The following is a 21,544-nucleotide window of genomic DNA, read 5'->3' on the forward strand; positions in this document are numbered from 1 at the left end:
CAATAATGTTGACCCAAATGCATATCTGCCAAAGTCTGTACTTTGAAGACAGAGTGCTTCTTCTTTCCAAGTGTCACAAAACTGATCGTATATTAGACAACAAATTAAATCTAAGTAAAATCCCAAAAGAAGAAATAATAGTTCAGAAAATAGTCATTAATCACAAAGCAATAAAAGCTAAAATGAATAACGTAGCCAGAACAATTTCTAACAATTGGAACTTTTTAAGTACTCTTTAGAAATTTTTAGGACAAAGAGGAACTCCAAACCAAAGTTGCAAAATATCTAGAAAATAACAATGTTAAATATTACATATCAAAACCTATGAGATACAGCTAAAATAGTGTTCAAAGAAAAACCCAAGCCTGAAATATTTATGTTATTAAACAAGAATGAAAGAAAGTAAGTAAATCAAGCATGTATTTTTTTGGTCAATTGTTTTTGGTCACTGATAAAAACAACAAACTATGTAGTGGGCAATCAATAAAGTATTTGTTGAATAAATGAAGAACAGTAAACTTAGGAAAGTAAAAGAAATGAATTAAATAAAAGAAATCAATGTATTAGGAAAAAGAATGAGTAATAGCACCAATAAATATATCCAAGAGCATGTTTCTTGAAAAAAATAAAACAAAACAGGTAACTTGATCACAAAGAAGCAGAAGAAAGCATAACTACACAAACTAAAATGTATTAAAGCAGAAATAATCAGACACAGAGGAAACTCAATGAGTCTACAAACCTACTTTGTTCAACCCTAGGGAAATAAATTGAAAGATCTAGAAGTGGATATTTTCCGGGAAGATATAATTTACCAAAACTTGTCTCAGAGAAGATAAAATCTAAACTAATTAATTACTATAGAAGAAAAAAAAAAGAAAAATTCATAGATTTATTCCCATGAAACACTACACCCAAATGCCTTCAGGGAATTAATTCTATGTAGTATTCAAGAGCAAATAATTTCACTGCTATTTAAAGTGAGCCAGAATTTAGGTTAAAAATAGGGGTGAAAGAAGCTTTCAGATTGTTTATGAAGCAAGAATAACATTGATACCAACAACTAATGAAGATGAAACATTAAAAGTGCAGACCAATCTCACTTTATGACTTTGATTCATAAACTCTAAATAAAACATTGGCAAAATAAAATCCTGTACCACATTAAAGAAGATATACTATGAGCAAGTGAGGTTTATTCTAGGAATGCAAGAATGGTTCAATATTAGGAGATGGATGATATAATAATTTTCATAGATGATGAAAACTATTGGATAATATTCAACAACATCCTTCATAAAACATTTAATGAATTAAGACATTCCTTAACATGATAAAATACATCAATCTTAATCCAAAAGCCAGCACAATGTTTAATGGAGAAAGACTAGATGCATTTTCATTAAAGTCAAGAATTTCAATATGTTCTTGAGGCATAAGCCAAAGTAATTAGATAAGAGAAATAAATAAGAGGTATAATAATTAGAAAAACAACAGTAAAATTATCTGTATTTGTAGATAATAGGATTCTAAACATGGAAAATCTAAGAGAACCTGAAAAAAGAAATACAACAAGATAAGCTTGGCATAGCCAGCTCCAAATACAACAGACAGATATCAATAGCATTCATGTACAAAAACCACCATCCATCAAGAGCTGTGGAGGAAAAGACTGCATTCACAATATCAACAAAAAGATAAATATCTAAGAATAAATTTTTTGAATGTATAAGATTTATATGAAAAAAAAGATTTACAGTATTCTTGTAGTCACAAAATTAAAAATCAGAATAGCTGTCAAGGCAAACCATGTTGTTTGTTAGGAATTCTCAGTATCATAAATATATAATTTTCCCTAAATGTAATGTAATCCCGGTAAGAATACACGTGTGTTATATATGTTTATGTACTGAAATAGACAAACTGATGACAAGGTAGTGCATATGGAAAAATAAGTGATAATACTAGGACAATTATTTAAAAAGGGAAGTAAGTATGAGGAGCTAGTCCTACTAAATATGAAATATGTTTAAAAGCATAAAACTTAAAACAGTGATCCTGGAACATGAATGTACAGAAATATCAATGGCATAGGATAGCAAGTCCAGAAGCAGCCCCAAATACATATAAAAATTATTGTATAAAATCAGAGGCATCTCAACTCTGTGAAGAAAGGATGGAATAATTAACATATGGTGTTGGGAGAACAGGATAGATGCTGAGGAGAAAACAAAGCCGCACTTTACATCTTACACCAGGATGAGTTCCAAATTGACCAAAACTCAAAAGTAAAAAATTAAACCATAAAGTTAGTATGATAAACCATGGGGAAATTACTTAATCGTTGGAGTGGGGAGGACTTTTAAAACTATGATACTGAATCCAGAAGCATAAAAGCAACAACTGATAAATTCAACTACATACATATATTTCTGTATGGCAAAGACAAAAGAATAACAACAAAATGAGAAAGTATTTGCGACTCTCACCACAGATAAATAGTATACCAAATAAATAAAGAACTCCTAAATATCGATGAGAAAAACATCAGTCACTAAATAGAAAAATAATCAAAGGATAAGAACTGAGAGTTCACAGGAAAGAAAACGGAAGTTGCTCTTAAAGATACAAAGAGATACTCAATTTCATCCATAATAAGAGAAAATAGGACAGCCCAGGTGGCTCAGTGGTTTAGCGCTGCCTTCAGCCTAGGGTATGATCCTGGAGACCCACGTTGGGCTCCCTGCATGGAGCCTGCTTCTCCCTCTGCCTGTATCTCTGCCTTTCTCTCTCTCTCTCTCTCTCTCTCTCTCTGAGTCTCTCATGAATAAATAAAATCTTTTTTTTTTTTAAAGAGAGAAATGCACATCAAAACTTCACTGAGAAAAGTTTAAGTCACATATCTTTGAACCAGAAATTCAGCCCGGTAGGAATTTATTCTGCACATACCATTTGTGTAGTGGGATAAGTGGTATCCCCTCCACAGTATGTCCCCCTGGAACCTGTAAAGGTGACCTTATTTGCAGATGTGATTAAGGATCTTGAGATGAGCTCTTGGATTAACTGAGTGGGCCTTAAATCTGATGACAAGTGTCCTTATAAGACACAAAGAGACACACAGAGTGGGAGTCAATATGAAGATGGAAGCAGAGACTGGAGGGATGCTTCTGTAAGCCAATGACACCAAGGACTTTGAGTAACCACTAGAGGCTAGGAGAGAGGCACAGAGTAGATCTGCCTTCACAGGCTCTGGAAGGAACCAAGGCCGCCAACACCTTGATTTCAGACTCCGGGCCTCCAAAATATGAGAGAATTCATTTTTGTTGTTTAAGCCACTCAGTTTGTGCAACTTTGTTGCTGCAGCCCTGGGAAGCGAATGCACTACCCCAGAGAAAGAATGTATTTACATCATTCATCACTGTGTTATTTGTAGTAAAATAAGACTGGAAATATGAAGACAACTGATCACATTCAGCCCAGTGGGAGCAGTATGCGGGCATAAAAAAAGAATAAAATCTCTGTACAGACTGATGTGGAATGTTCTCCAACAGTCCCAACAGGAAACAGAGGCCACTCAAAATAGGAGAGCTTATTTACAAGGGGCAAGTAATGAGGGTGTCGACAGGCATGAAGGAGCGCATGAGGGACACTGCTGCTATTGGGGGCTAGGGGCAGCAGCCTCTCGTCCACCCCATGTCCAGAGGGCAAACTTCCAACCTAAGCACAAGTACTCCAGAAGAATGTGAATCTGGTGGTACACTGGGAGGCCCTGTGAAGTGCCATGGCCAGTCCCAGGTGACCTCCCAGGGATGCAGACAGAGTCCGTCTCCCCACCTCCCTCTCTTCCCTCCCCCTCCTGGTCTCCCCATTGGCTGACACCAGCTGGAAGCCACAGGGGAAGGGAAGCCTGTGAAGTGCTCCATTTGGTCCAGCCTCAGGGCAGCAGGGAGGGACAACATGGGGCACAGAAGCCCCAATAAAAGTTCCAAGATTGTTTTTTAAGCAAGGTGCAGAGCAACTTAATATAGTATATCACTGTATCAGTGACAAAAAGAATATGATATATGCACTGGGAATATGTGCACAGCAGGTCTGGATGAACCCTGCCCCTGCCCGCCACCCCATTCAAGAAAATGACTATATTTGATGCTCTACAGAGAGGTCTGGGGGTCTGGCAAATAGGAGTTGTGGGGGGAGGCTTTTCACCATATACTGCATTACACCTTTCAAATCTTGAACCGTACAAATGGCTCAAAATGTTAAAAGTTTTATTTGTATTAAAAATTGTAAATAAAATTGAATTTTTAAAAGCTCACCGTCTATGATCTTTATAAGGGAGACCCCCAGACAGCGCATGATTATGTTCAGTCAGAGAGGCAGGAACAATTAGTGCTATGGACTAGTCACGAGAAGAGGCACGCCCACCTGTCAGGTAACGCCTGCAGCACCGTGGGCATCAGCACCCCCGAGATAGCTTTGTAGAGGATGGAGTCACACACGCCGACGATGTTCACCACCGTGGAGGAGCCCAGCACAGGCAGCATGTGGGGCGGCATTCCTTGCCAAAAGTGCAGAAGGAAACTTTGAACCTGTATCAACCCACAGAAAGGAGAAGCATGAGGTTACATGGGCCCTCCCCACCCCACAAAGCCTGGGACTCCACCAGGCTGTAGTGGAGTCATCTGTTTCCCCTGCTGTGGCAGAGGAGGCCCTGTCCCAATCTTCCCCCTGCCCATCTGGGTGCCAGGCCCATTGCTGCAGAACCACCTGGCCTGGCGCCCTGGGGTCTACTCTGCCTTGGGAGAGAGGACTAGCCCATTAACCCACCGGTCCCTTCATGCTCACCTGTGGTCTGGGAAAAGTTTAAGGAAGGGAAGGTGGGATATTCCTCTTAACAAATTCAGAGCGCTAGTGCTGACTATTCTTTGGGTCTGTGGTAGCCCCTGGGTGTCTTCAAAAAGAAGGGACTGACTGATGTGTGAGTTATGGGTAAAAGGAATGTGTCTGGACAGGAGGAAAGTAGGTGGCACAGACAAGTCTACTGATTCAAATTTGTGCACCAAAAATAGAATAAAATGTAAGGGCCTCTTCTACCCAAATGCCTCCATTTCTCCAAGAGCCCTGACCGGGTGTTGCCACTATGGGATGCTGGTATGTGGGTGGTAAACGACGTGGGTACTCCCACCCCAACCACTAGTACAGAACAGAAATACATAAGGCACTCAAGAATGCTTATTGATGTGATAGCAGGAACTCTAGCCGTGCTGTTGAGGAGCAAGTGGCAGAGTGAATGTCTAAGGCAGAGAACTTTTCAGGAGCCTATATATCTCCATCTTTTAGTGTGTGAGCTGGAGGTCAGAGAGAGAGAGCAGGGTAGGGACCTGGGGTACAGGATAAGATAAGGGAAGTGAAGGGAAACGGTAACGATGGTTAACTGATGTATATAATACCACTAAAAATACCTTCAATTAAAAAAAAAAAAACACCTAGATTAAGTAGGGAACATGATGGCATGAGCACTGGGTGTTATATGCAACTCATGGATTCCCGAAAACTAAAAACTAATGAAAAACAAACAAACAAACCTAGAGCTTAGCTAACTCCGAGGAGTGGTTCATCCTGGAGACAGGGAACAAATGACTGAATTCTTGTGAATTCTCATAGGCTCAACTTGATTCCTGAACTATGTATCCTTCTCCCTGCCCCAGATGAGTACTCTCAAACCCCCACATGTAGCATTACCCACATTCCTGGCTTCTTAAATCAATCTTGATCCAATGCAAAAGATAATACCCTTCGTCTAAGACTTTGGAGGTGGTATTACGATGGGGATTAGCTTTATTTTTCGAGCGACACTATATGCCAGGTACTTTGCATGGTCCTCTCAGTTAGTACTTGCAATGTTACTACAGCTGAGAATCCTGGCTCCCATTCTGCAGAGACATTAACTTAGTTGTCCAAATCCAGACAGCAAGTTAGGGAATGGATGAGACGGAGCCCTTGTCTGCCGTCATTCTCCCAGTCAGTCTTGTGGCGAGTTTGTTCTCACAATAACAGGCCTTCTACCCCAATTCCTGACACCCACAGCTATCCCTGGACTGCTGCCGGCCTTCCTGCTTTCTACCCCTGCAGTGCTGACTTGTGGTGTCCATCAGGCTCCTCTCAGGAGTGGGGTCTTGCTTTCCTCAGGCCAGGCTACCTCCAACTCCAGGCTGGAGACTTGAGCTCAGCCTCCTGTGGACAGATTTCCCTGACATCCACGGCCTGGACCAGATAGGAAGTTTGGGGGATAAGGAATGGGGAGAAAGCATGCCCTCTGACTTCCTAGGTGGCATTTGACCAAAACCATGATCAAAGCAGTAAATGAAGTTCAGGTTTGTAAACTCATACTCAAGTCACAGTGCCATGTCTCCCACAACAGTGAAAATACTGCACAGTATTCAGCAGGATCAAAAGTCAAAACAGAAAGTGCAGATGAGTGAAGACTGTCTTCCAGAGTTCCAGCCCTGGCCCCGCTACCAGCCAGCGGTGTAACATCTCTAAGTTTAGAGACATATAAGCTTCTCCTGTGAAATGGCAATAAAAGTAGCCTTTACTCACTGCATAGGTTTTGGCAAAGATTCCTAAGAAGTACCTATTTTAGTGCTTGGCACCAATAAAGGTTAATGGTGATGGTGATTATTACATCATGGAGACACTGCCACTATCAGCCCCAAGAAATCCATGGGCTGCCCTAAGCGTTTGTGACATGTTGCCCAAGTCTCCGAGTGTTGCTCAGCCAGCATCCCCACAGTGGCTCTGCTCACTTGTCAAGGCTCTTGGTCTGTCCCAGGGTCACCTGGTGGCTGACTGCTCTTTCAGCTTGAGCCTGGAGATGGCCAGGCCTCTTGGGATAAGGTGCTTTCTTTCTAGAGGACCCTCCACTGTTCCTGATCCTGTTCCCGTCCCTGGGAATCAGCCTCAGGCTGGGTCCTGGACCTCCCTGCCAACACTGCATAAGAACCTCTGCCCCATTGATTTCCTACCCATTTGGAAGATTCTGAATTCACCCGTCTTTCTTGGCTCTCCTTGCATGCAGCCCTACTGCCTTTTTCTATGTGATCAATTTCTAACAGAAATTCTGGAAAAGATCAGCGGCTGTGTAGGTTTAAACGAATCTGGGGAAAATCAGTCTTTGGCAGGCATCTATTTTAAGCCTGCTCAGCTTGCATGGGGAGCCCTGATCAGTCCTCAGTCTCCTGAGCAGTCTTTGGAGAGGGTGGTGTTGGCCAGTTTGATCTCCTTTTCTACTTGCAACACTTCAGGCCATTTAACATCCTAAGTGGGAAGGAAAAGGAAGGAGGGAGAATAGTGGAAAGCTCCAGAGCTGAGACTGGGAAGTTGGGTGTGAAATGGACAGAGGCGGTGTTACAGCAGGAGGTGGAGTTGGTGGGACCTCCCCATGGGCTGGATGCAGGGTGAGGGAAAGAGAAGCAGCAAGATTTGAGGCTTGAGCAATTGGGTGGGTGGTGATGGCAATCTGAGACTCTGAGACGGGGACAGCAAATTCAGGTGGAAAGTCAGAGCTCTGATTTGGTCACATTAAGTTGCATGCTGAGTCAGCTGAATCTGGAGCTTAGACCTAAATATCTAAATATGAGAGCTATTAACTTTTATAAAATAGAGATAATAACATCTACCCAGTATAAGGATCCATTAAGATCACTGAGGCAAAATGCCTGGGAGTGTGGAGGCACCTACCAAATGGAAACTGATGATCAGCCAGGAGGGAGGAGGTTTCCTTACTCCTTGTAATCATAAGTGGTGAAATCATCAGAGGTAAAGGATGGAAAAGCATTATTTAAAGTTTCCTAGATTATCTGCCTCAGTCCCCTCAACTCCCAGCCATCTCCCTCTTGGCTCAGTGAAGCATCAGGAGATGACTTCCTTAACAATACCTACGGAGGATTTCCCTTTCTTTTCCATATATGTATTTACTTCATTCTGAATATACTGGCACCTTGTGGAAGCACATGATAACTTCCAATCAGGGGTACTTACTTGCTATGGCGTTGACAGGATCTCAACAAAACGTTAGCCACCATTTATCATGCTCTGATTTCAAAATCAGACACATGAATTCTTATGTGGATAAAATTATCACCTCCACTTTATGGCAAAAGAAATGGAGGCTCAGAGGGGCTCAAGGTCACAGGCCAGTAAGTGGTGGATGTGGACTCAAACACAGGACCATCTGACTGGAAAGCTCCTCATGCAATGTAGCCTGGAGAAGGCTTTGCAGGGAGTCCCCCCCGCAGGCAGATTGGGGCTCTTTGCACTTGCCTGACAACGCTACAAGGCTATGACATTTTTATATCCACCCACCCACCCATCCATCCATGCATTCATCTCCCTAACAAATACTTACTGAGAGCCTAAGAGTATGTCTGACCTGGACACAGAAGCAAACAAAACAGACAAGGTCCCTGCCCGCAAGGGCTTATACTGCGTTGGTAGGAGACAAACTGCTCCAGCCCAATAAGATAATTTAAGAATGTGATACCAGCATTAGTTACAACCTCGACCCTTAAAGATCTTGAAGACTTGAAGCAAACTGCAATGTCAAGGTGTACCAGATGCTCCCACCATCCATTTGCCCATGATTTTTCTCAGCTGTGGGAGAAATCCATGCCCATCAAAGGGAAAGTCTCCCCCTTCATTCTTTTGTGGTTGGGTAGAATGAAACACATCTTCATTAGCCACTTTAAAAACAGCCCCCAAATATCCCTGTGAAGGAAGTGGAAATAATATTGGACTGGGGGTGTCAAGTGACAAAAGATGCAGCCACAACTTTGGCCCTTACCAAATGTGTGACCTTGAGCAAGTCTTTTAACTCCCTTGTTGACATAACCTATAAGAGCATTTCCATGACCTTTTATAGTTTACAAAGGGCTTTTGCTAGGCAATGTCTCATCTTCTTCTGCACTAGATAGGCAGGGATGATATTTTTATCTTTATTTCTAGGATAAACAACAAAGGCTTTCCTGGCAGAGCCTGGGCTCCAAGTCTGGCACTTTCCCCATAGGAGCGCTCAGCCTCCTCAAGGTTTCTGCAGCCATCACTGTATACTCTGCCTCCGAATTTCTGGTGTGCCTTCCTGTTTTTCCCTCTCTAGGCTGTGTCTTACTTCTTGCCCCATTCCTGAGACCTATAGAGTGCATGGCACCATTAGGTGCCCAATAAGTGTTGGGATTCATGCATGAAATTAAGTATAATGAGATGATGGAGAGTTTTGAGATGAATAAAGTACATAGGGACATAAGGGGGACTGTCACCAGTTCTGTGGTGACAACGTGTAGTGGAGAGGGACAGCTGGCCACTAGAGCTCTGAGCTCCTCTTCTGTGGCAGTAAAGTGCTGCCGAGTGAGGGAGCAGATCCCCTTGCATCAAGGTGAGGCCATGAGGGCAGCTTTTGCCAATGGAATGAGGGCAAAAGTGATGTGTTTTATTTCTGGGCTGACAAGGTTAAGAAGCAGGTATGTCTTCCCTATAATCTGTTCCCCCATCTGTTAACTGAACAAAGAGGATACCATGGCTCTAGGGCACGGTATGGCCACATGGGGGAATGCGCTGGGTCTCTAACCTAACCCAGCAACCAGCCCTCCCCGTGAGCATCCATACTGGCTTGTGACATCAGTGAGAAATAAACTTCTAACATATGAAGACTTGGGGTTATTTGTTACTGAAGCCAGTATGGTCGCCATGGAACATGAACCTTTATTTGTTCTCATCTCAGTGGTCTTTGGGATACAAGACACAACAAACCACACCATGAGAGAAAGCAGTGATCCTTCTCTTAAAAAAAGTCCCCTTAAATGGTTGCTCAAGGAATTAGGAGATTTAAATAATCTCATGAATAAAAGCCAGGAGCAGGAGCAACAGTATTTCTCTACCAGCAGGTAAGCAGAGCCCCCAGTAAACGCTCACCACTGTGAGGCTCAGCAGCAGAAAGGTAGAAGAATGTGGGAGACAGAGCATTTTGTGCTTTACGTCATTTTGTACCCTCTTCTCCTACAGAGCACACCACACCCACTCCAAAACACACATGGAGGGAATCTCCAGAATCTTGTCCACCAATACCTATTGGTTTTTATAGCCCCCTGGGAGCCTGCATCATCTTCAAATTCAATGTCCACAACCTACACCAGGGGGTGGGGAGTTTTTTTTTTTTTTTTGGGCGGGGGGGGGGTTTGACCTGAAGGCATTTTCTGGAAACAGAAAGGCCTCAGGTTTACGGGGTGAAATGTATGGCTTCTTGCCATTCCCCTGGAAGGCTCTTTTGGATGGCATTTTAGGCAAGAAGATTTTATTGTCTCTCTGGTTATGTAACTGGTACTTCATCCTCTCTTGTTTCTCCTCTCCATTCTTCAACTGTACTATTTTAAAATGAAAATAAAATGGGGCCTCAGGAAAAGATTAAATACAAAATGTAGGAAAGCTTTCCTTCAGTTTCTCTGAATCTGTAATACTGGGCATCACAATAACCATCTTCCTCCTAGGCCAGTGAGGCAGGAGGCAGTTCACAAGTCAGGTCAAGGAGCTGGCCATGCCAACTGCTGTTCACACAGAAGATGTGTAAAATGAGGGTAATAATCGTGCCTGCTTCCTGGGATCACCATAAAGATTACATGAGCTCATGTGCATTGGGGGTTTCCAAAGGTCTGGCACCCAGTGGGAGTTCTCAAAATTGGAGCTCCTGCTACTATAATATTTTAATACAGAGTATTCACAGCTCAACACTTATTGACCTACCTCATCAAAGTTGGCTCTTATTACAGTGTCCAATATTCTCTGACAGTGTGTTCTGTACATCATAATAAACGTAGAGACCTGTGGGGATTGGGGGGGATTTCAACAATAAAAGCAGAATTAATATATATTACTGCTGACTTTCCTTGGAATTTCAATTTTCAAGTCATTTATTCCCTGTTGAAGGGATGAAATTCACTTAATACCTACTCATCCTGTAAGACCCGAATAAGCCTAACTTTCATTAGTGGTGCTCTCTGACCCTGGGCTCCTCCTCTGTGTTCCCGTGACACCTGGGCATGTTTCTCCCTCCGGGCACCTGCCCTGTGGTCCAGTGGAAAGCATGGGTTCCTCTCTCCTCCATTCTCCACTCCTGGGACCACGGGCTCCGGGAAAACTTAAATGGCATATTATTCATGCTCGTGTATCCAGCACTTTGCACAGTGTCTGGCCCATAGTAGAGTTCAGTAGAGCATATTAATTAAATTCTCATCAGATAAGATACTGAAAAGTTAAAACCCAGTGAGTACTTATAAGAAGAGGTGTTTGCCAAAAATCACCAAAAAAGACATTAAAAAATCTGGAATCCGCTCAGCAAAAAAACTGCATCTTCAGCTTCATTTATCCAAGAATTTTAAAGCTATCAAACAGGAAATTTGTTGATTTTTTTTTAAAGCAACTTAGAGGGGAAAAAATTTACTAGTTCTTAGATTTAAAACATTTATACTCTTCATTTCACAACGTACACATGCATTTATTTCATGTAAACTAGTTTGCTTATGCATGAGCATCCATCCCTCCCTTGGCTGTGAGATTCCTGGGAGCGGCACTCATGTCAGTTACCGTCACATCCCAGCTCCCAGGGGGTCTGCAGACAGCAGCAGCTCGACATCTACCTGTGCACGGGGCTGCATCAAAATAGGTACGTGAGACATGTAGCTCCAGTAATTTTCTCCAAATACCCTATGACCGAAACTATCTGATTCACTGTACCTACAAAGTCTTGCCTATGGGACTATGATTTCACAACATCCTCTGCAGGACAGGGGAAAATAAACTGTATCCTATGAAAAAAAACCAATCTATAGCCAAGAGGGTTCTTCCTTCATGAAATGAGACAGTGTAGCATTGTAGACAGGTAGGTAGATAAGTTAGAGGGGTAGATAAGCTTTTTATTTTAAAATAGTATTGAATTTGTAGAAAAATTACGAAGATTGTATGGGGAGTTCCCATATGCCCCACATCCATTACCTCTATTGTTAACATCTTACATAGTATGCTGCATTTCTCACAACTAATGAATAGATACTGATACATTATCACTTACTAAAGTCCCTATTTTATTCAGATTTCTATCTTTATATTTAAAAAAATTTTTGAGAGAGCGAGCGAGCATGTGTGTGTGTGGTGGGGGGGGGGGTGCAGAGGGAGAGAAAGAGAGAATCCAGGTTCCACGCCCAGAGCAGAGCCCGACATGGGGCTCGATCCCACGACCCTGAGATTACGACCTGAGCCAAAACCAAGAGTTGGACACTTAACCAACTGAGCCACCCACGCACCCCTCTATCTTTATGTTTTTAAACTCACCATTTTGCACTGAGACAGAGAAAGAGAGGGAGAGAGGTTGTATGTGTTGTGTGAAAGAGAGAGGAAGGGAAGCCACCCACTCCCAGCGACACCTCAGATGTGGTCACCTTCTCCTCAGGCAGACTGGCTGGCAGATTTAGATCTTTGACATTTGGAAACTCTGGCAGCAACGTTCCAAGTTTGGACCGGGGTGAATATGCCACCGTCTGTTTGCTCACTTCTTTCTTGCCCGTCTCGCTCACCCAGGCGGCTCCTTTCTTGGAATACATCACATCATAATATTGGGAGCTCTCCTTCACCGCAATGCCGTAGTAATGGTACCTGGGCCACGGAGACAGAGGGAGAAGGGGGGGGGTGGAGGGAGAGAAGAAGAGAGAGAGAGAGAGAGACCCACATGCACTGTTAGCAGGTGGGGTTTCCTGGGCAGAGGTGCCCAAGGCCAACAATGGCTGGGCCATCCTCCCAGGACTAGAAGAGTTAACACTTCTGTGAGACTTGACATCTCAGAAATCTAGAATTAAACCAAAGTTCCATGTTGCCAGCCATCAATCAGGCAGGTAAAAATAACCAAAATTGCCTCCTCCAGAAAATGTTAAGTCAAATACTCTGCAAAGTATAAAGGGAGGATGAAAAAAATTCCATTTGTATTTAATCTCTTATCGAGCTAAATGTGATCTCAGAGGTACAGAGCTCTGTAGAGACCCAAGAAGAAGGGTGTGTTTGCAACTACTAACTGTACCACCAGCAAGAATTCATTTGGTCTCTGTCTTTCCTTAATCAATTAATGGTAGTCTTGTAAGAACTGCATCTCTAAAAAGACATATGCAGTGGTGCCATTGGCACTGAAGGTAAAAGACCGAAACTTTTGACTCAAATGGGCTTTAGTAATAGCAATGTTTCCAATAAGACTAATGATGAAAACTGCATTTTGTTTGGATTTTAGCCACAGAAACTGAGCACTTGCTACATTCTAGGCACTCTGTAAACTGCTTCACCTACATTAATTTGAAAAATACTACTATGAAATGGGAATTAGTAAGGTCTTTCTACAGACAAGCAAACGGAGGGAAGAAAGCTGAAGAAATCTGCTCTAGGTCATCCAGCGGTTTAGAAGAGGCTATTGAGTACAGGTCTGTTTGGCCCCAAAGCCGTTACACTGACCTAGCAGAAAACACTGCAGGAATCTATTACAAACTTGGGAGTCACTTATGGGGTGTAATAAAAATACAGATTCCTAGGCCCTTGCCAGACCTACTGATTCAGAATGGGGAAGTGGGGCCCAACACTCAGCAATGAACAAGCACCACAGGCAATTCTGATGGATGCCAGCTTGTGATTGACTAACCTCCTAGGTTACATTCCCCGTTCTATGATCCCCAACCGTTGTAGACTGTCATTATTTACTCTTGTAAATTGACATTCATCACAGCATCTAATGTGGTGCTCAAGCTCTTTACACACATTACCTTACTTAATCTCACAAAACCTTTGTAAGGCTGGAATTAACTATTAGCCCCCAGGGAATTTAAGTAACATGCCCAAGATCACCCAGTGAGTAGAAGCAGGATTTGAACCTCTGAAGTGCTTTAATGGCTAAGCCAGCAGCCCTCAAACTTGACTACTACTAAGAATCATCTACAAAACATCAACACACAGACTCCTGGACTCCACGCACCCCCCGCCCAAGATTCTGACTTAGTAGGTCTAGAGTAGATTTCTATAATTGCACAGCAATGCTAATGGAAGCAATTCATGAACCTCGCTTTCAGAAACACTGTATAACATATTAATTACTCGTTTCTGCGCGTGGAGCTATATGGTTGGTGGCAGTCACAGAATCATACAAGTGAGAAAGCACTGGGTTACATGAGAGGCTTCTCAGGGAAGGGAGATGAGCACACATAACCTCCCCTCTCCCTGCCCCCTTACGGCTGATACCATTCTGTGATATTTCTGCTTAGTGGGCATCTCGCCTCTATCTGAATGCCTCCTGGGATGAAGAACTCAGGCCCTCCGAAGGCAGCCCAGTTCATTTTGGGTCGAGACAGTTATCAGAAAATTCTCGTATGTGTTGAGCTGCTCTGTCTTCTGCACCTTCTACTTTCCAACTGTCATAACTGCCTCCCCATCCGGGAGGTGCCCTAGAGACGGGGGAGGGGATGGCTTCTGTTTGGCTCCTGGAGTGCGGGAGCGCCATCCAGGTGGCCCGGCAGTTAGGACATGCCTCTCTGACCTTCACAAAGTTCCCCCACCTCTTGAGATCAAGAGAGGGATCACATATTCAGATCAGACCATGGTTCTGGGTCTGGATTTTCCAGAGTGTATGTTGCTGAAATTAGCAATTGGAGAGAAGCTATTGCTTTGATCAGGTCTTGGTTTTTCTGTTTCCGTTCTGTAGGACATGTCAGCACAATCCAGTCACCCCCCACCCCCCGATGTATTCTGTCAAGGTAAATTTGTGGAGGGATTTTCTCTATAAGGCTGAGTGGCAGGTTGGAGACTAGAGCGTTTTGTTACCTTTTGACTGGTCGAAGGTGTGATCAACCTTGGGGGGCGGTGTCCTTATGAAGGGGATACCATTAAAATTGACACCACCGAATTTTTAAAGAAGATATTGCCCAATTTACCAACTTCTGGGTTAAAGAAGAATACAAAAACCAAAAACAGGTTCTCACATGTAGACAGAAGGAAACCTTCTCCAAGTTTCTGAAGGTTGGGAAATGGTCCTATTCTTTCTTTACTATCCTCCCTCCCTGTCTCTACTATGTATCTATTTTTGTGGTTTATTTCTACTCTTCTCTCTTAGAGATGAGCAACAATGTACTGAAGCCAGTGACTTCCAAGACCCATTCATTTCCACGCATTCAACATACTTCCAACCACCCTCTCATATGTGGACCAAATTGCCCATCATGTGCCAACCAGCAAATAAATAAGGACAGGTGGTCTCATACTCTACGCTCTTACCAAGACGGAAACCTCATTTTTAAACAAACTTTTCTTTAGAGATGAGATTGGTTCTTCAGAGCAATCACCTTGGAACATTATTAGAAATTTACTCCAGAGGGTCCCTGGTTCAAAATTTTCTGTAAATCTCATTGGAAGTTGCCCCTAGAGCTTCTGGGCCACACACAAAAAAATGAGTCTTGTTATTTTCAAAGCTTTACCAAAAAGGCTTTTTCCCCCCCAGTTTGATCACCCACTTTCTTTACCTAACTTGGCTCCAAAGTTAAATCCACCCTCGGAGGATGGGAATGCTGCCCAGGGATGGCAAGAGGAGTGAGGAGATACTGTGTGACATGCTGCTTTTGAAGCCCAACCCTTAGTTTCAAGTCTTACAAGTGCTATATGGTTGTTTTTGTTTTTGTTTTTGTTTCAAGTGTCAATATTTTGTAAGTCAGTATGTGCTGATCTGCTGCTCAACCTGGTCAAAGTGTTCAGCAATGCTACGTAATAAGGCACCCTCTAGTGGAGTCACTATGTACATCAATATAATAAAGGTTCTGAGAAGTCCTGCATAAAGGAACCTGTTGAACTCTGTGCTTCCTAAACTTATGTGGCCAACAGAGCTTTTCCACAGAACACCTGTTAACATCCAATGATTTTTGAAACACCCTTTGAGGCAAATCTTATAAACCGAGATTTTAATAAAGCTTGCCCAGGGAAGGCAGAGATTCCCTTCCCACCAACTCACATGTAGGAAAAGGGGTCCATGCACACTTCTCACTTTTCAGGACTCTTCCAGAAAGGCGTTCCCAGGCTACCTTTCTAAACTAGGCCACTCTCCTTTTGTTATTCTCTACAACAGGCCTCTTGTTACAATCTGAGGGTTTGGTTTTTTTTTTATCTGTCTTCCCCACCAGAGTATATGCTCCATGAGGGCAGGTGATCTGCACCTAGCAGATCACACCAAGTGTGAAGCAAATAAGGGTTAGATGGTTGATAGAACTGATGTCTGGGAAGCAATATGCCCTGTGTACCAGGGTCTAGCTGGACCTCTTCACCCCATCTCCCTTGCAGAGATTGGTGCAGGTTGCTTCTCTTGGGCAACCAGATACTATCAGAGTAGAAAGTCTGCTCAGCAAAACAATTCAAGTAACCTAGAGATTGTCCAAAAAGCCACAAAGTCCTCTTTTAAGTGATTGCCAAGACTATTTGACAAAAACACTTAAAGGCAGGGTGGTAGAAAATCAGACTCCTTAAAGCAGCTGGATCCGATGGCCCTGGGCCTTCTGACAGCCTCTGTCCTGTCTAAAGCTCCTGTCTTAGGCACAGATTTCCTGCCAGGCCTGTGCACTGGACTCAGGATAAAAGACCTGGGGTCCAAGCCTGACTCAGAGATGTGTGCTCTGCAGATGGAATGGTTGCTGGTGCTTACTTGGACTGTCCTCGGGTCCCGAGTCTTCTGGTGGTTAACTGGGGAAACTGCTGCCTTATGATCTGTAAGTCAACACAAGAATTAGTTACTCATGGAGAAAAGTTGGGAGCACAATCATTCTGAGTTTTACAAACATCAATTCAAAGAAAAGGGAAAACATAGGTCTTCAATTGCAATGACTTATTGAGAGTCTGTGGGATCATGGAGAAGATACCAGTGTTGGAGCTGGGGGGCGGGAGCGGGTGAGCACTGGAATGATTATGGGGCCCTGGACTCTGAGGGGGTCTCACTGGGCTCACAATGCAGGGCAAGTCCCAGTTGATGCAGAATGTGTTAGCCCTGCAGCTTAAAGTCTTCCAATGGATTCCATGGCACCTGGAAAGAAGACCTGCCCTTGGCCTCTATTACTGGTCCCTGCTCTTACCTCCTGGTCTTCCTCTCCTGTGACTCACCCTTACTCACCAGACTCCAGTGAAGCTGGCTTTTTAAATTCTTTTCCTTATTCCTGAAACACACCAGACATGCTCCCTCTGGGGGCTTTTGTAGGTAAGTTCTTTCTCCCCAGAAGGCAGCCTCATCCACATCCTCACAGGATTGTCTCCTTTGCTTACAACATTTGGGCCTCTGCCCAGTGACCTTTTGTGACCAGCCAGGGGGCAGTAGCACAAGCAATCCTTTGCCTGCTCATGGCCCTGCTCTCACTTCACACTCTGAAATGATCTTGTGTACTTGCTCTCTGCATGCCTACGTTCTCTCTCACCCTAAGTAAGCTCCATGAGACCAGGGACCTGGGACCGGGTTTGGCAAATACAAGGAGCTCAGTCCGTGTTGCTGAATGGAAGGAGGAAGCCTAACCCCTGAGCGGAGGGTATGCTTGACTCATCTGCAGTGTTGCCCATGATATTCATGTGGATTTGCAGCAAATTTGGAAGCTATGCCATCTGCCAAGGTGAAGACACAACCAGTAGGCCTTGGTGTTTACAGAAATGATATCTGTGGAGAGACAGGATGATGCAAGTGTTCCTTGCTTTGGAGCTAGGCTACCCGGATTAAAGAGAGCCAAACTTCGCCATTTGTTAGCTGGGGACCTTTAGTTAAGGTTAGTTTTCTCAGTTAGCCTGTTTCCTCATTTGTAAAATGGGAATGATAATAACCCCTACGTTAGAGAATCCTTGTAAAATCTAGTAAGTAAATGCATGTAGATGATTTGCAACAATGCCTTGCACTTAGTAAGGGCTCAACGAACATTACCCATGATCACTGCTAATCGTCCTGATAAGTCTTCCCTTTTACTTCGAGGGACTTTTCTCATTTCACCAAACTCTCCCAGGCTCTCTCCTCTTCTAGTACATCACCAAGTAGGCAGGCACAGTCAGAGAGAGCCTGCCTGCAAGCTGCCCTTCGTGAGATGAGACCCAACTGCCGACTTCCCACTGGTGGGGCATGAACACAAGCGTTCCTTCTCAGAGCTGAGGGATGAGTCTCTCCTGATCCATCCACATCCTTTTCCATCCACAGTGATGCTCTCATTGATGGATCTGCTCACTCAACAGACATTTACTGTGACCCTGTTAGTTATTTGAACTTGGACATGCTGTTTAACTTCTTTGTGCTTGGTTTTCTTATGTCTGGGGCCTTGGAGTATATATACCTCCCCAGCCAGATCATAGGGATAAGGATGGTAGCCTCAACTAAATCAGCATCAGTGGGATGGAAGGAAGTGGACAAATCAGAGAGAAATTGAGAATCTGGAATGCGTGAAATGAAGTTAGACCATTTCTGTACATTAGGAAGCTGTCTCCACTGTGAATAATAGGACAGGTTTTACTCATCTGAAAATGGGTAAACACAAAAAACAAAACAACCCCATGCATTGACGCATTGCTTATAAGAATGGTTAGAAAATCTAATATGATAAAATGAAGATACCGCTTTAGGAAATAAAAATGGGCCTCTAAAATGTTATCCGATAGTGATGATAACTGCAGGAAACAATGCAGTCATTCTCTGAAATCTTGAAGGGCATCACTTTTGTAGCTGACACAGCCCTGGTTTCTTTCACCCTAAGTCCTGGAAGCTGAGGATATGGGTTCTCACTTTGTCTATGTCCCTCTCAAACTGCTGTGGCCTGAGAAAAATGCAATGTTCAGGGTGGGGCCTGAGTGGGGTCAGCGACAGGGCTTTCTAAGCACTCTGTCCCTTGATGCACACAATGGTTTTAGTGGCCTCACCACCTCTGGCCAAGAATACCCTCCAGACTTTCATCACAGAAGTGGTTTCACTGCCAAGATACAAAGCAGCTGTTCACAAAGGTACAACACTGAATGTTTGCAGACATACAGATAGAAATCCAAGGAAAATACAGAAAGCAAGGAGATGGAGAGAGATTCTTCACTTTGGTTAAACATGGGTTATGATTTGGATTCAGAGTTTCCTACCTATCCTATACGATACAGTTATAAGAGCCCCGTACCCACAAGGTAAAAACATAATAGTTGCTTAGGAAAAGCAGAGGTTTTTCTGCATTTTGGTCTGAGAGATTTCCCCCATACAGCAGGTACCATGTTTAATGCTCTGATATTAGCAAGCATTTGGAAAATGATAATATCATGTGCTGTCCAAGGTGTGGCAAGACCAAAGCTCTCACAGATTGCAGGTGACACTGTTTATTGGTACAACCCTTCCCTGAGCATTTTCACGATACGTATCGAGAACCACAAAATATGCAAAATTTTTGGTCTATGAATTCCAAGGAACTAATCTGGAGTAAGAAAAAGTTATGTGCAGGGCTACTAATAAGACAGAAAAATTGGAAACAGTGTAGGTGTCCAATGACAGGGAGCTGGCTAAATAAATGATCATACATACACTCAACAGACCACTACGTAGGCATGAAAAATGATGGTAACAGGGGCACCTAGGTGGTACAGCTGGTTGCACATCCCAGTCCTGCTCCTGGTTTTGTCTTGGGCCCTGACCTTGGGGTTGTGAGATGGAGGCCCAGGTCGGGCTCCAGGCTGATCAGGGAGTCTGGTTGAGATTTTCTCTCCCTCTCCCTCTCCCTCTGTCCCTCCCCTTATCCTCCCCAAATAAATAAATCTTTTAAAAAACGATAGTAGTAACAAAAACTATGTCATGGCACAGAAAGTTTATATATGACATCATGTTAAATGAAATAGCATATCTCAAACTACATTTATGCTATCCTTATAATTTATATCTTTTACAAATATAGGAATGGAAAGGGAACAAGGAAAAGCAAAAATGTATAGTTGTTAGGATAGTAGGATTGGGACTAGAAAAAAAGATTTTTGTATAACATTTGTGTACAAGGTTGACTTTTTCTGTAAATAGAAAAGGATTTTCTTATTGGAAATATTCCTAATTGACAAAAGAAGTTCAAGATAACCTTGAATGAGGCACCAAAAATCTTCCAGGATGTTCTAGTAGCTCTTCGCCTTTTTCTTTACTTTAAAAAAATAATTGCCTATTCCCTGCAAATAATATGCAGATAATAAAAAAGAGGCATTTTGTTGTTGCTGTTGTTCCTAAGCCTTATTATACGTGATTGAAGAGAATGGGCAAAGTTCTGAATCTTTATAAGCATTTATCCAAATGGCATCCTACATAATGTCCTGGCCCTAGGCTAAGGTACCAGGGCCACAGACTCTGGTCTAGAGATGTTCCAGAAAGCCCCCAGGAAGCAAGGACAAATTTCAGGAGCTGTTTGTTCTACCTCTAAGAGGCAATAAAATGTACAATTGGTGTATTTGAAATTCTCTGTGCTAGGATCTTGAGAAATCATCGAGTTGTGGAATGGGGCCTATGAATTCATGGATCAATTTATCCTATGAATTCCTCCCTAGCCTATGGGTTTTACTTACTCCTTTTGAATCATGAATGGCTCAATACATGCAGTCTTACCATCTCTGTGGCCAGTGCCACCCTCCACGGGGTCCCTCAAGACAGAGGCAGGAGAGACTCCATCCTTTCCAACATTGTGCAACCCCGTGTCCTACTGATGCTAAGAAACCTACTGAGCCCAGCCACTTCTCTCTGTCCCCCTCCCCCGCCACTGCCCTTGCCCACAATGATCTCTCACCTGGACCACAGACACATCCTCCTAACTGCCTGCCCCCCTCCAGTCTTGCTGCCCAGCCAGCACCACCTTTCTAAAAACCATGTATGATCATTTCATTTCCTCGTTGCAAATGCTAGATGCCTGCTCACTGCCTACACTGGTTAAACATCCAGCCTCCTCAGGCTCATCCATGAGGCCCTCTGTGATGTGCCCCCGCCTCAAATCCTAATACTTCCCTCTGTGTTCCCTGAGCTCCAGGCACATGCTATGCTGTTCCTCTGCCTAAAATACCAAACACATGCTGTGCCCTGCTCATCCCAGAGGAACTCCTCTCTTTCCCTGACTCCCTCCCATTTCCCCTGTGTCCTTCCCACACAGCCTCAGACGCTCCTGTTTCCATTGCCCTGGCGAGCTGGAAGGTGGTAGGATACAGGAGTTATGCACACACACTTTCGGGTCAAGTCCTGGTTCAGGCACTGTGTCAACCACTTTACATATATTATCTCAATCATTACAGTGGTCCAGGCTCCATGGCTAATCCCTCTGCACAGATGAACAAACTGAGGCCTGGAGAGGCTGAGTAGGCTGCACAAAGCCACACACCTCACAAGATGCAGACCTAGAATTCAAAGGCACCCGGTCTAACTTACACCACCACAATACTGTTGCCTCTGGATAAGTGAAAGTGTCCTAAAGTCCCCCTTCCCCAT

General features: G+C 43.5%; 1 protein-coding gene and 1 long non-coding RNA gene across 9 annotated transcripts in view; one reads left to right on the plus strand and one right to left on the minus strand.

The window, feature by feature from the left end:
* RFX4 (regulatory factor X4) overlaps positions 1-21,544 on the minus strand; it is a 161,613-nt gene that overhangs the window by 61,561 nt on the left and 78,508 nt on the right. For 6 of the 8 annotated variants that reach the window (XM_072844240.1, XM_072844242.1, XM_072844235.1 and 3 more), the window contains 4 exons: positions 16,754-16,815; positions 12,483-12,696; positions 10,792-10,869; positions 4,426-4,589 (listed from right to left, as the gene is read on the minus strand). In XM_072844240.1, coding sequence (XP_072700341.1) covers positions 4,426-4,589; positions 10,792-10,869; positions 12,483-12,696; positions 16,754-16,815 — 518 coding nt within the window. Of the gene's footprint in view, positions 1-4,425; positions 4,590-10,791; positions 10,870-12,482; positions 12,697-14,313; positions 14,492-16,753; positions 16,816-21,544 lie in introns of those variants that run through there. The other 2 variants (XM_072844243.1, XM_072844244.1) reach the window with 2 other exon arrangements.
* Positions 14,513-20,522, plus strand: LOC140642973 (uncharacterized). The gene is made up of 2 exons (XR_012039360.1): positions 14,513-14,825; positions 15,182-20,522. It is a non-coding gene; the product is annotated as an uncharacterized lncRNA (long non-coding RNA).

Source organism: Canis lupus, chromosome 11 (assembly GCF_048164855.1).
Source record: "Canis lupus baileyi chromosome 11, mCanLup2.hap1, whole genome shotgun sequence".
Lineage (NCBI taxonomy): Eukaryota > Metazoa > Chordata > Mammalia > Carnivora > Canidae > Canis > Canis lupus.